At 35.6% G+C, this 14,883-nt stretch overlaps 1 protein-coding gene across 2 annotated transcripts in view; it reads left to right on the forward strand.

The window, feature by feature from the left end:
- LOC106884058 (glutamate receptor ionotropic, NMDA 1) overlaps positions 1-13,322 on the forward strand; it is a 60,295-nt gene extending 46,973 nt beyond the window's left edge. The window contains exons 18-19 of one of the 2 annotated variants that reach the window (XM_014935273.3): positions 2,013-2,096; positions 12,806-13,322. In XM_014935273.3, the coding sequence (XP_014790759.1) occupies positions 2,013-2,096; positions 12,806-13,180 (459 nt within the window). In that variant the 3' untranslated portion in view covers positions 13,181-13,322. The remainder of the gene's footprint in view (positions 1-2,012; positions 2,097-12,805) is intronic. The other variant, XM_014935274.3, reaches the window with a different exon arrangement.
- The last annotated feature ends 1,561 nt before the right edge of the window (positions 13,323-14,883 follow it).

The raw sequence follows: 14,883 nt of genomic DNA on the forward strand, positions 1-14,883 counted from the left end.
AGAGAGAGAGAGAGAGAGACTGACTGACTGACAGGCAGTTAGATAGATAGACAGCATGTGTGTGTGTGAGAGAGAGAGATGGATGGATGGATGGATGGATGGATAGATAGACAGTGTGAGAGAAAGAGACAATAGATGAAATTAAACAAAAGATATAAAAAAAAGTCTTTGAAACAGACTTTCAGATATTGTCACTGGAATTTCGTATCTGAATTCTCTGTTTCAATATCACCATTTTATTCTCCTCCCCTCCCCCCACCCCCCATTGTTTTCTCAGATAAAAAGAGATTTCTTTGCTGGAATTTTTTTTTTTTAATCCTCATTTTCCAAACACTTTGCACTTTGGTTCCATCCCTCAGAGATTTCTTCCTCCTTCAACACAACCAATATTTATTAGTTTTTCATATCTTTGTCCCATATTTAGATTTTGTTCTTTTAAATATTTTATTCACTTTATCACTAATGGCATCTACGGTCTGGTCCCTTCTTCATCAACCAGGCGCTAGTTACAACAGTCACACTGCACTTCTCCTGCTTCAGAATATGTGATCTCATACTTTGTCCTTATCGACAGCATGAATTTGCATTGTACACAGTTACCAACATGACACACAGACAGACATTGCTTTATTCTTATAAAAGCCTCTGCCATGTTATTCATTAATGTTTATCACAACAAATATCATTGATACTCTCTAAATAATTCATTTAATACTTTTCTGTAAATGGTGTTCCTTTTGGTGAATACCGTGTACAACAAACAGATACACACATGCATGCACACACACACACAGACACACGTGTTTGTGTGTACATATGGTTCAAAAATAAAACACAAAGATGAGGTGAAACATTAACAAACAGGTTGTATTAGATTGACACTCAGGAAAAATCGAAGAAGTCTTTAATATTTTGAGCTAAGGCTCTTCAACAGAAAGGACAAATGAGGAGAGAGAAAAGATGGAGAGAAAGAAAATATGTCTGAGTTAAACAGTCGAGGGACATATGTGTGTGTACTGGTTTCTATATGTCTCATTCTCTCTCTCCCTTTCTTTCTAAGGGTGTGATCATATCTCTATTTATGTGTCTGAGGAGAGGGAGAGTATTTAAATGAATCATGTTCACCTAAATTATTCTCTCTCTCTCTCTCTCTCTCTATCTCTCTCTCTCTCTATCTCTCTCTCTCTTTGTATGTATGTACATATTTCTGCATGTGTTTGCCTCCAGTGGCGTAAAAGCACAGACACCAAAACAGACTTCATGTCCAATCAGCCACAATGCCAAATCATAAGCATCCAAACAGCTGCGTTTAGTCATCTTAGTCTAATCAAAATGATAACTTGTGTGAAATATATAAAGAGTAGTCCCCCTTTGCAATGGAGACCTGTTATATTAGAAACTATATTACTGTATTTGAAGGTACTGGAATTTATAAGATGCCCCTCAAATTTAGCAAACCAGTTCTTGAGCCACCATTTATCAGTAACCCAAACTCCGACCCTTTAATTTTTAAGATGTAGGTTGATTGTTTATCACGTGATTTTCAAGGAAAAGCAAGGGCAACTTAGAAGTAAGTTTCATGTTTGTAGCTTTTACAACTTTATACTTAAAGTTGGGGAAAAGTCTATCTCATTGATCATGCTTCATGTCATTCCTTATGTCCTTACTCATGTCTAGTTAGATGTGAAGACAAAATTTTGGTGCTGCTTCTTTAATGAAGGAATCATAAAAAAAAAAATGAAACACACTCAGACATACAGACAGTCGGCTTACTTTATTATGATCTTCTAATTAATCTTAATCAAAGCTAATTTTCAATTTCCACCAAAACATTTACACATTTTTCTAGATACAAAAGAATTTTTTTATTTTTTAAATTTATTTTCTTTTTATCAAATACGAAAATTTAAGAAAATAAAATTCAAAAATTTCTGAAAAATATTCAAAAAATTATATATTTGTTTTTTTTAGTTTCTCTTTAAGATGTTTGTTTGTGGATCTGTTCTTTGCAGAAGAGAAAAACATTGCGCCAATCATGGCGGCAGATGAAAGACTTGAAGACTCTTAACATGGCACCATCCGATGATGCCAATGTGGTAATGTGGTGCAACATATACATACATATATACATTCCTATATATATATATATATATATTATATATATATATATATATATATATATATATATATATATATATATATCCACTCACTAAGTTTTCCCCATAGCCCATTCCATTTCTAATAATTCCACATTAAACAACAGCTTTTTCTCACGGGATATGCTGGCTAACACTTTCTCAGACTAAAATTCCTTAAATATTTTCTTAGCTTTTGGTTTTGGTTTGGTTTGAAACAAGAATTAGTTTGCATGTAGGTTCTCAAAACTTTCTCTTCTGATGTACACTCAATGCTTTTCTAACATTCAGTTCGTATTTGATACACATATACATACATGTGTGTGTGTGTGTGTGTGTGTGTGTGTGTGTGTGTGTGTGTGTGTGTGCGCGTGTGTGTGTGTGGGGGGGTAATGTACATGTTTTTGTAAGAATGTGAGGAAGATTTCTTTCAGCTTACATGCTTGTCTTTGATTCTCTGTTGGTACACTGTATGAAACCTAAGGTATGGACAAAAGATGTTACCTGTTACTACAAACACAAATTTACATTCATTTACTAACATCATCATCATCATCATCATCATCTGTTTTCTATGCTGGCATGATTTGGATGGTTTGACTGGCATATAAAATCTATGCTCTATACACTCTTCCACTATAACTGGATATTGAATACTGTTTTTCTATGAAAGGATAAACACTATGTAAATGTAGGCACATATGACTGAAAATTATATCTCACAATAGCTGTCCATTCTTTAGTGATGGTCAAGGCCAGCAGTGCTTTTGTAGTGTAGACATAGTGTCAGGAGTTATTTCCCCTCAGCTAAGTGGTGCCATTTGAGTGGTAACAGCTGCCTGTGTGAGTGCAGGTTAATACTGATAGCAACATTGAACTAGATGATGATAATGATGATGATGACAACGACGACAAAAGTAGACAGTAAGAAATAATAATTGTCTGAAAACAAACAAAACAAATGTCCACAATCCCTCCCCCCTCCACACTAACAATTGTGAAACATCATAATGGAGACAATAATCAATATGGAGTAGGGGGGGGGGAATGCTGTATTCAGTGTGAAGTAGTTTATGGAAGTATGTGATACATATGGTGACTCATGAGGTTATATAATGTCTGTGTCCCATGTTGGTTCAAAAACCAAGCCTAGCCTTTGCCAGAAGATGAGCTGACCTTCACACAAAGCCTTTTTTTTTTGTTATTATATGGCCCTGTGAAGTGTTCTGTTAACCCTTTTGCTACCGTATTTCTGTTGAGATGCTCTATGTTTCTTTCAATTAATTTTAAATATAACAAAGAATTTAGTTAGATAACTTGGTCATAATTCAGCTAATGTTAGGAACATAAATTGTGACTAAGGTTTGGAGGAAGATTTTAATTCAAAACTTATGAAAACAAGACATTTGTACTGCAGAGCCAGAACCGGTTTCAGCCGTTTTTGGTAACAAAAGGATTAAGTAATGAAGAATTATATACATTTTACTTCCAGTATTGAGTACATTTTTTCTCAAATTCATCATCACTAACATAACATGTGTGTGTGTGTGTGTGGAGAATTATTCATACATACCCACATGTTCAAGGATATACACACACACACGCAAACAGCCCCACAAAAGTAAATGCGCCTAAACATACAAATGTTTGTGTGATTGTGCATGCATGTATGTATATGTATGTATATGTATGTATATATTATTAGGAAAAGTTCATCTGCCAAAGTCTTTAAGTTGGTTTGGTTTCCTAAATTTTCTCACTGGCTGATTCTGCTCTTCTTCTTCTTCTTCTTTGGTAACTTCTAAAATTTACAATTTTTCCCACTAATAATAATAATAATAATAATAATAATACTAATAATTTGGTCCTTACACGACATTGCACAAGGTTTGCTGCACTTTCTTCTAATTTTTCTTCCTCTATCTTCTTTCTTTAACTTATATTTCAATTTGAACTCTTTAAGTATTGCAACAGTTCCAAGCAGTCGTTATTGGCACCAACTTCTGTCCCCCCCCCCCCACCCCTTGTTTACCAGTTAGCATTCATAATTCTAATGTTTTTGCATAGTCTTCCATTCTTTTACTGGTTTAAGGGCATTCAGCTGTGGCCATGCTGGGGCATCACCTTTCTAAGAGGCAATCAATTATATTGATCTCAGATCTTATTCTATAAACCTTAAAACAATGACAAGTCGAGGGGACCTGGGCAGGATTTGAACTTGGAATGTCAAGTGACATAACCAACTTCCACAAGATACTTCTGTTGCTCAACGCTTCACCAATTCCGCCTGATATTTTGTCATACAGGGTATGACAGAAAAACCTCCCTTAAATACAAAGCCATTGCTGTGGTATTAGGAAAGAGAGTAATCATGCTTTTATGGAGGTAATGTTTGGTCATTTTTTTTTTTAGATATAATTTAAACTGGTGCGAGTTGTGTGTCTGTTGATGAAGCGGTTATCAAAAATGGTGAATATGGGAGGTTTTTTTTTCTTTTGGCAGCATCCTGTATTTATATAGAAAAGTAGAGTATCTTGTCTAAGGTTTAACTGCACCATTGTAGTCATATAGAGACAACAAAAATAAACAAACAAAAACAAATGAAGGTTAAAACGTGACTTCCTGTGTGGTTTTGTGAGTCTGACTGCTTCACAAGTTTACAAATCAACGACAAGGCTGTGGTTTTTCCTGTTTGAACAAATGGCAAGGTTTTGTGTTTCTCATTTGAATGTTAAAGGGTTAGAACAGGTCAGACGCATTTAAAATAAAAATAAAAAGATTAGGTTTAATCCTTAAAATAAGTTCATCTCAACTCATTTTAAAATAGACGCCTCCGTGTGTCTTTGAGGGAATTTTTTGTTAGTCAGGAACTCCAGCTGATCATGTGATGGGAATCACTTGATTTTGAACTTTTAACCCTCCGTGTCAGATGCCAGCCGTTGGTATTTCACTGCATTTGGGAAAAGTCATTCAGACAGCTTCTCTTGGGTCTTTCTAGAGATACGAAACTGATTTAGAGAGGTGGAATGTCTGGTGTTCATACCTTTCCCAATGATATTAATTAGTGGCATGATTACTGACCTAATTAGTGACATAATATATATCATTGTGAAGGCGCATGGTTCAGTGGTTAGAGCATCGGGCTCACAATCATGAGGTAGTGAGTTCGATTCCCAGACCAGGCTGTGTGTTGTGTTCTTGAGCAAGACACTTTATTTCACATTACTCCAGTTCACTCAGCTGTAGAAATGAGTTGCGACATCACTGGTGCCAAGATGTATCGGCCCCTTTGCCTTTCCCTTGGGTAACATCTGTGGCATGGAGAGGAGGAGGCTGGTATCCACAGGCGACTGCTGGCCTTCCTTAAACAACCTCGCCCAGACTTGTGCCTCAAAGTGATGTTTTATTCAGTTTTATTTCAAAATAATAAATAATTTTTCTCTTGAAAATTAGCATTCATTTCATTATAATGTATAAACCACAAGAAATTTGATAACAGTTGAATTAAGATTATTGTATGAAAGCTATAATTCCTGGCATTACCCATGACTGCAAAATTATACTTCCAAAGTTACCCATCATACGATGGTTAATTAACTCTCTGGTAGATGAATATTTAAAAATTCTGGCAAAGAAAATATTGCTAGCTGTGGGTCTACAAGACACATTTTGCTAAGAAAAGAAATACAAAAAAACCCCCCAAAAAACTGATTATAATCTTTTCTCCAAGAGGCACAAATCCTGAAAATTTGGGAAAGGTGTTTGGTCAACTACATTGACCTCGGCACTTGACTACTGTTTATTTTCTCGACCCTGAGACGATAAAAGGCATAATCAACCATTGCACAATAATAATAATAATAATAATAATAATAATAATAATAATAATAATAATAGCAATGATAATAATGATGGCGGTGAAAAGTAAAGTCAAAGAAGGATGTGTTGCGCTTAAAGAGTTTATTCCTCGCGATTGATTCTTGGTTCTTGGCTGACGAGAATTGAATATTTGATGAATGCATGGCTATAAAAATACTTGCTTTTTTTTTGTATTACTTTGTTATTTTCTGAAGACTAATTCTAATAACTGTTTAAATGATATTACATTCCTGTTGTTCTTGTTATTGTCGTCGATGTATATTTACAGAAACCAAATGTAAGTTTAGTTTTTTTGTTTTCTAGTTTGTCTTTCCTCTCTTTTTTTAACTGTTTTATTTCAGAATATTTATGTGTTTTTAATAATAATAATAATAATAATAATAATAATAATAATAATAATAATAATAATAATAATAATGTTTTCTACTATAGGCACAAAGCCTGAAATTTGGGGGGGAGGGTGGGGGGCTAGTTGATTACAGAAACCCTCGAAAGGACAAGGGGCAAAGTCAACATTGGTGGAATTTGAACTCAAAACAGAAGGACAGACAAAATGCTGTTCAGCATGCTAACAATTCTGACAGATTGCCATCTTAATGATGATGATGATGATGATGATGACGATTTTAAATTTTAGCACAAGGCCAGTAATTTCAGGGTAGGAAATAAGCCGATTACATCGACCCCAGAGCATAATTGGCGCTTATTTTATTGACCCAGAAAGATGAAAGGCAAAGTTGACCGCAGCAGAATTTGAACCCAGAACGTAAAGATGAATCAAATGCTAAGCGTTTTTGCTAATCATTCTACCGGCTCGCTGCCTCAATAATAATAATAATGATAATAATAATAATAATAATAATAATAATAATAATGATAATATACAACACACACACACACACACACACACACACGCTATTTTGTTTTTCACATTTTAAGAATTTTTTTCCCAATCGTTTTTTCCTTCTCACCTTCTCTCTCCCCATTGTCACTATCCCTTTTCACCCCCCTCTCTCTCTCCCTTCTCCCTTTCCTTTTCTCCCCTATTTCTCTACCACATTCTTTCCTTAAACCCCCCATCTCTGTCTCACCATTTCCTGCATTCTTATCTTTCTCTCTCTCTCACACACACACACACTCTTTCTCTCTCTCTCTATTTTTCTCTGGTCCCCCACCTTCTCTACAAAAATAAATAACTTCAAACTGTTTAGTGATTAAACAGATACAAATATCAAAAGTTATAGGTGTGTGTGTGTGTGTAATAGATACACACACACACACACACACACACATGGTGTTCATTCATTCCTTCATTTTACATCAGTAAAGGAGTTTTCATCTTTGAAAATGCAGAGCTACTGGATGTCTTATTGACAGGAAAATGTCAACAGACAACACCATCTGTAGCTCAGTGATTTGTGCATGCAAAGCTCTGAATGTAAACATCACACACACACGCACTTATGAATATGTACACCTTTGCTTCATACACACACTTATGCTTGCACACACACACATATACGGTGTCACTGCAGTCTCCTTTCTCATCCACACCTCAAACCAACTTCTTCCTCTTCTGGTCATTTTAGTATATCTTTACTGCTTAATTCAGACATGTTTGTTTGTTTCTTTTTTTCTCTCCATACTTTTTCTCTCTTCATATATATATTGCTCCAGAACACAATGTTTTGTTTCATTCAGGAATTGAAATCACAATTTTACAATCATGAGTTCAACATTCTAACCACTAAGCCACGCACCTCCACATTCATATTTGTGTGTGTGTGTGTGTGTGTGTGTACATATTTAGCTCGGTGTTTATTTAAACCAATGTTGGTTCATTCTACTGGTGGTAGGGTTCTTTTATTTGCATATTCTGGTGACTACCTCAAAGAGCAGAATGTTCTATAGAATCGTTAGTGTGATGGCAGGACAGGGTGCTACATAGAAACAGCTTTTGTTGTAGTGGTGAGGGGTAAGCTCAAACGCTAGCAGGGAAATTACAAAGATATATATATACACACTACATATGTACATACATACATACATACATGCATACGTATACACACACATTATATAAATACTGTCACACATGCCAAAGCTAGGAATAACATTTACTATTGTTATTAATTTAAATCAACAAAAGATATTATATATATATATATATATATATATATATATATATATATATATAGACACACACCTATAGGAATATATATTTATGTAGGCAGGCACACAGAGTACTGTCTTTTGTGTCTTAAACATTTAATTTGTAATATGTTTACTATTTCATATATATATATATATATATATATATATATATATATATATATATATATATATACAGGTACATTATTGCTGAATATCTCTTGTTGTGAGCTTTACAAAAAGGATTAATATTTCAATGTCTGCCTGTTATTTTACATGGGTTGGATAAGTTTACAATTCCCAATATCCCCAACTATCTCAGTCAGACATCAATATGTTGCAAAGCTCAACATTGTCCGATTTATCCTTACCACTTCTCATACCCTTCTTGGCCTGCTCCTATATCATGATCCTCATCGCCGCCACCACCACCACTACTTTGGTCGACTCATGACATTTCTTTAATCACACATTCACGTATCCATAGCAACACAACCACCTTCTCCTTCCTCAGCCAAACCACATTCTCTGTTATTCTCTCTACTTTCCAGTTATTCAAAATAACTGACAATGGTCAGCCTGGGGTTATATCAGAAGAGACTTGCCCAAGGTGCTACACAGTGGGATTGAACCTGGAACCATGTGATTAGGGAACAAGCTTCTTACCACATAGCCATGCCTGCTCCATATTTCAATAAGATGTTTATTCATATTTCAGTAGAATATTTCACCGGTTTCCCCCTTAGGGTCAAATCCTTCACTTCAAACCATTACGAAGACCTAAAAGTTAAACACAAATTACTGCATGAAACACATCTTGGTGACTGCCAGCCAGCCAACCAGCCAGCCAGCCAGCCAGCCATTCCTTCCACCTCACTACTTCCTATAATGTCTGTCTTTGTTCTTCATTTAGGTCAAGGCAGCACCAGTATCCTGTCTAACCCTTTTCCTCCTTCACCATTCTAGCCTCTCTGTCTTGGAGGTATTCTTCTAAACTCTGGTGCCACTCTTTTAATTAGAAACAAGTCTGAGAACAATAATAAACTTCTCGTATTCAAGAATGTTCTAAAATTATGAATCAAGTGTTGAAGACTTAGTTTGTCTTTGAGTAAAAACAACAAACACCGTTGCAATTGTGTTGTAGGAATCAAGGTCGTTACAGTAATTATAGCGAGAGGGGAACTTTCAGAACTGGTAAACTGGTGACACAGCATTCTTTCTCTTCTGTCATTCTGCGTGTACTTCTTTTTGGATGCCAATCTGATATTTCCAAAGTCCTAATCAAGATTTCTTAAAACACAACCTTGTCTCAAATTTAGTTCGTTAATCCTTTCATTAGCATATTTCTTTTGAAATACATTGCTTTTGCTTCAATTAATTTGGAAAATAACAAAGAATTTCATAAAATAACTCAGTCATTATTAACCCTTTCGTTAGCAATCCGGCTGAAACCGCTTCTGGCTCTGTAGTACAAATGTCTTGTTTTCATAAGTTTTGAATTAAAATCCTCCACCAAACCTTAGCCACAATTTATGTTCCTAACACTAGCTTAATGATGATTAAGTTATTTTACTAAATTCTTTATTATATTTTAAATTAATTGAAAGAAACACAAAGCAACTCAACAGAAATATAGTTTTTAAAAAAAGGGTTAACAAATGATTAAGAATGACAAGTGACAAAATTGGTTAAGCTGGTGTTTGGAACATAAATTAATATGAAATTTTGATGGAAAATTTTGATTTTAATCACTTTTAAATGGGAAATTTGTGCAAAGGGACCAAGTGTAGTTTCATGTGAATTGGTAAGAAAAGGGTAAACCCATTTTGTTGTCTTAATTCTGTTGAAATACATTGCCTCTGTTTTAATTAATTTTGGAAATAGTGAAGAAATTATTAAAATAACTGTCATTATTGTGTTGGGAAATGCTTAGTGGCATTTTGTCCATCTTTGGTTTGAGTTCAAATTCCACTGGGATTGACTTTGCATTTCATCCTTTCGGAATCGATAAATTAAGTACCAGTGAAACACTGGGGTCAATGTGATTGACTAGTCCCCTCGCCACAAATTTCAGGCCTTGTGCCTATAGTAGAAAGGATTATTATTATTGTTGTTGTTGTTTTACTTCTCAGAGCTCTCAGTCTTGTTTGCTTTGGTTCATTCTGTGAGAGCAAACAGCAACCTGTTGTCAGAGGTCTCTCACCAGGGTCTCTCACCAGGGTCTCTTTCTGCAAATTATAACCTTTGGTACCCGGATGTTAACTTATCGTGGAAGACACTCAACACCCAAGCACCAATCTCAAAATCTTAGCTGTTCCCCAATAGAGCAGTTGTTTGGGCCTGCTCTGCCCTCATATCAATTCCAATTTCTCCGACATATTTCTCGAACTTGGTTGTTGGTGCTCCGAGTGTCCCTACAACTACTGGGATAACAGTTACTCTCCTCATTACCACCACCACCACCACCACCACCTCATTTTGGTGGTGGTGGTGGTGGTGGTAAAGATTATTATAATTTTAGAATAATGGCATCACTAACGCTGCAACCCCAGTAGCATTGTAACCTGTACAGAACTTGTAGTCATGACTCTAAGAAGAGGCACTAACATCACAACATTGCAACAATCCATTTCTGACCACCCCCCACTATTACTGCCATCCTCCTCACCATTCTCTAAGACTTCCTGCCTACTTGTCAGGAAGTAGTTATTTACTTCACTTCCTGTCCTACCCACCCACTCGCCTACCTACCCAACCACCCTCCTCTTACACCCCTGTTTAGCTACCCAGACTGTAAATCTACCTCCCACCTCTACCCTGTGTTTTGTTGTGGGTGGAAGTGGGGACGGAAAGGGGTGGGGTGGAGGGGTATCTACCCTTGACCTTTCCTTTAGGTGTGGTCAATTAAGTTACATCATCCACAACTGACTTCCTCAACGTGCACACACACACATACATACATACATATAAGCACACATATACTAAATACACACACACACATGTATATTAACACACACACACACACACACACACACACTGACACATGCATATCTATGTGTGTGATATATATATATATATATATATATATATATATATATATTATACACATACATACATAAGTATAAACACAAGCATATGTATTTGCGCACACACACACACGCAAGCATTTCTCTCTTTCTCCTTCTTTCTCCCCTACTACCACTACTACCACCACCACCACCACCACCACAAACCCACCCACTCTCACCTAATAGTCACTCTCAGACAAGTTGTGTATATGCTTGTTTACATATATGTAGGCCAGTGTGTATATTTTGGAAAGGAAATGTTAAGTGCACTCTCACCACGACCACCACCCACTACACTCATAAATTGTCCTTAATTATCAACAAATTCTCCGTATAACTACAGACGCATGTACACACGTTTTTATAATTCTTCTGTACGTGTGTGTATATAACACAGAACTAAATGTCTATGACATATTTTCCTGTATATGTTATCAACGCATATATACATACATGGATATGTATTAATAAACCCATTTTGTGCAGGTGTGTGTATATACATATGCATGCGAAATGTGGCAGTCTGTAGGTTGCAACAATGGAACAGCCTGTTTGTGAAATTAATGTGGAAGTGCTTGAGTATTCCACAGACACACGTACCCTTAACCCAGTTCTCCCTTACATACACATCATCGTCAATTGACGTCCGCCTTCCACGCTGGCCTGGGTTGGACGGTTTGTCAGGAACTGGCCAGGCAGACGACTGCACCAAATATAAACACACACACATACATATATATATATATATATATATATACACACATACAGACACATTACGCAAGCACACACATATACACACAGTACACACACATACAGGCACATGCTTACATGAGTGCACACACACACACACACACACACACACACACACACACACACACACACACACACACACACACACACACACACATACAATAAACTCGACATCCTTCAAATAAAAAGGTGCATAAAGGCTTATATTTTTATACAGCAGGAGTGGCTGTGAGGTTAAGAAGTTTGCTTCCCAACCACATGGTTTCAAGTTCAGTCCCACTGTGCTGCACCTTGGGCAAGTGTTGTCTACAGAAGTTTTAGGCCAACCAAAGCTTTATGAGTAGATTTGAAAGAAGCCCATTATATATATATATATATATATATATATATATATATACACACACACACACAATATAAAAAAAGATTTTTTTATGTTTGTTTATATTTATTCACATGTGTTGTTTAATTAGCTATTTAGCATCTTGATCAACAGATAAATTTGTCAATGTGCTGTTTAGCTTAATGGTAAAGCATTCAACTGGAGTCTTGGGGGGATGTGAGTTCAAATTTCATGGCTGGTTGTTGACAAATTTTTCCACCTTTTTTTTTTAACCCAGTATTTCTGCTATTCTGATGGCAATTCTACGTTTGATAAAGTATCTTCTTGTTTGCATCGTACAATACGCATTTCAACGCTTGTAATAAAACAAATGTTACTTTGTTTTTTTATATATATATATACATATATATACTTTGTGTAAGTACCACACATATATACATTTTCTTTGTTGTTTGTTAATGACAAATTGTTCTTTTATATTGCAGAAGCGAAGAACTCTTCGACAGACCCTTCAGAAACAGCGAGAAGCTGAACAGAAACTGAGTCAGTTTTCGAAAATGACGCCAATCACAACTCCAACGTCAATGAATCCTACAGCCCTATCAGTAGGGACTCCAGCTGGGGTGATAGTGGGAGGAATGAGCCAGACACACCCTACCCCACCGAAGCCTGCCGTCCTCCTACAGCGGGGCAACAGCCAGACCTGTGGAGCACCATATCCAAGCGATGCCGAGACTATGGGAAACGTAACCGGGAGTAGTCGTCCAGTCACGCCAGGTCCCGAAGCATCTGTGCCAACGTATCCAATGGTTACTGATGGCACCTATGCCAACCCGGCGCATTTAGACGACATTCTATAAATGGCAGCTGTTCTAAAATTTAGGTGGTGCCTGTTGGAAACTCTTGGTCTTTCTACCATCCCTACCATCCCAATGGTTCTTCAGCAAACATTGAAACCAATTTTTACATTAATTCTTATAAAGGAATGCAGCCAATCATTTATATATTTATTCATCTATGTTTTTTTTTTGTTTGTTTTCATCTCCCAAGTTTGATTTTGATGACAGAAAACTAGGAGATGAGACAGGAACAGATATCTAAGTAAAATGACAGACAGTAAAAGAAAATATATACACATACACACATACATACATTTATATATATATATATATATATATATATATATATATATATATATATATATATGTATATATATATATATATATATATATATATATATATATATATATATATATATATATATATATATGTATATATATATATATATTATACACACATACACAAACACACAGAGACTTATATGTACTTATTTACACACATATTAACTTATGTATATATATATATATATATATATATATATATATACATATATATACCTATACTTATATATACACATGTATATACACACATATATATACAAACAAGTTGTATGTATATATATAAATATATATATACATGTGTGTGTGTGTACCTGTATATATACACATATATATTTATGTATCTGTGTATATATATGTGTGTGTGTGTGTATGCACATACACGCATACACACACACACATCATCATGCACACCTATATAACCTATACACACACATACATGCACACATACAATTTTTGTCGCTGTATGTGTATATATTTATACATTATGTGTCTGCTTCAAAACATTTTTATTACCACAAGAAAAGAAACAAAATTAATGAGACTCCCTTGTTGATATTTCAATAAAATAATTCAACCGCTCCAGATTTTCTCAGTGGAATCCGGAACATTCTCTGAGAAAATATGGTCTGCAAATACAGAATTTTTACAAACACCTTCAGAAATATGACAAATAACTGGGAATAATAAGTTGTTTCATGACATTTTCCCCTCCGTTAACTTTGAGTTTTCCTACCTTATTCTTCCTCATCAGCAAACACGAGAAGTTTTGCAGTCAGCACTAAGTGCTGATCATGTGAGACAACACTCTGTTTCCTACACTTACATAATAGTTACATAATATGCTCATTTATCACATTACCTGGGGTCTTTTTAATGTTTCTGGTCCTCCAGATTGGGGAGAATAAGATATACCAAAACAAGAGAACCCAGTGAGTGTAGTGCACAATTGTTATGCAACTGCATGGAACAGACTGTAGCCTGATGAGTTCTTAGCACCTGAATGTACAGAGACACAAATGTGTGTATATGTGTGTGTGCGAATACACACATGCATTTATATATGCATATATATATATATCGATATTTATATGCATATATATATATATATGTTTGTATGAAAGTGCACACACACATATACCTTTATATATTATCCCTGTAAATAAGAGTCAACCATTTATTTGACTGAGGTATGTTCAGAGTTACCTGTGTTATTTATACCATGTTATATTGTTGGGTCTTTAACGCCCCAACACCCTCACACAGACATACACACACACACACACACACACACACACAACATTCCCTTATTCCTTCTCCACACCTACTATCGTCCATCTCTGGAATGTTACACCTTCAGCTAACACTAAACTACACACTCCTAT

Source organism: Octopus bimaculoides, chromosome 19, assembly GCF_046866305.1.
Source record: "Octopus bimaculoides isolate indiv1 chromosome 19, ASM4686630v1, whole genome shotgun sequence".
NCBI lineage: Eukaryota > Metazoa > Mollusca > Cephalopoda > Octopoda > Octopodidae > Octopus > Octopus bimaculoides.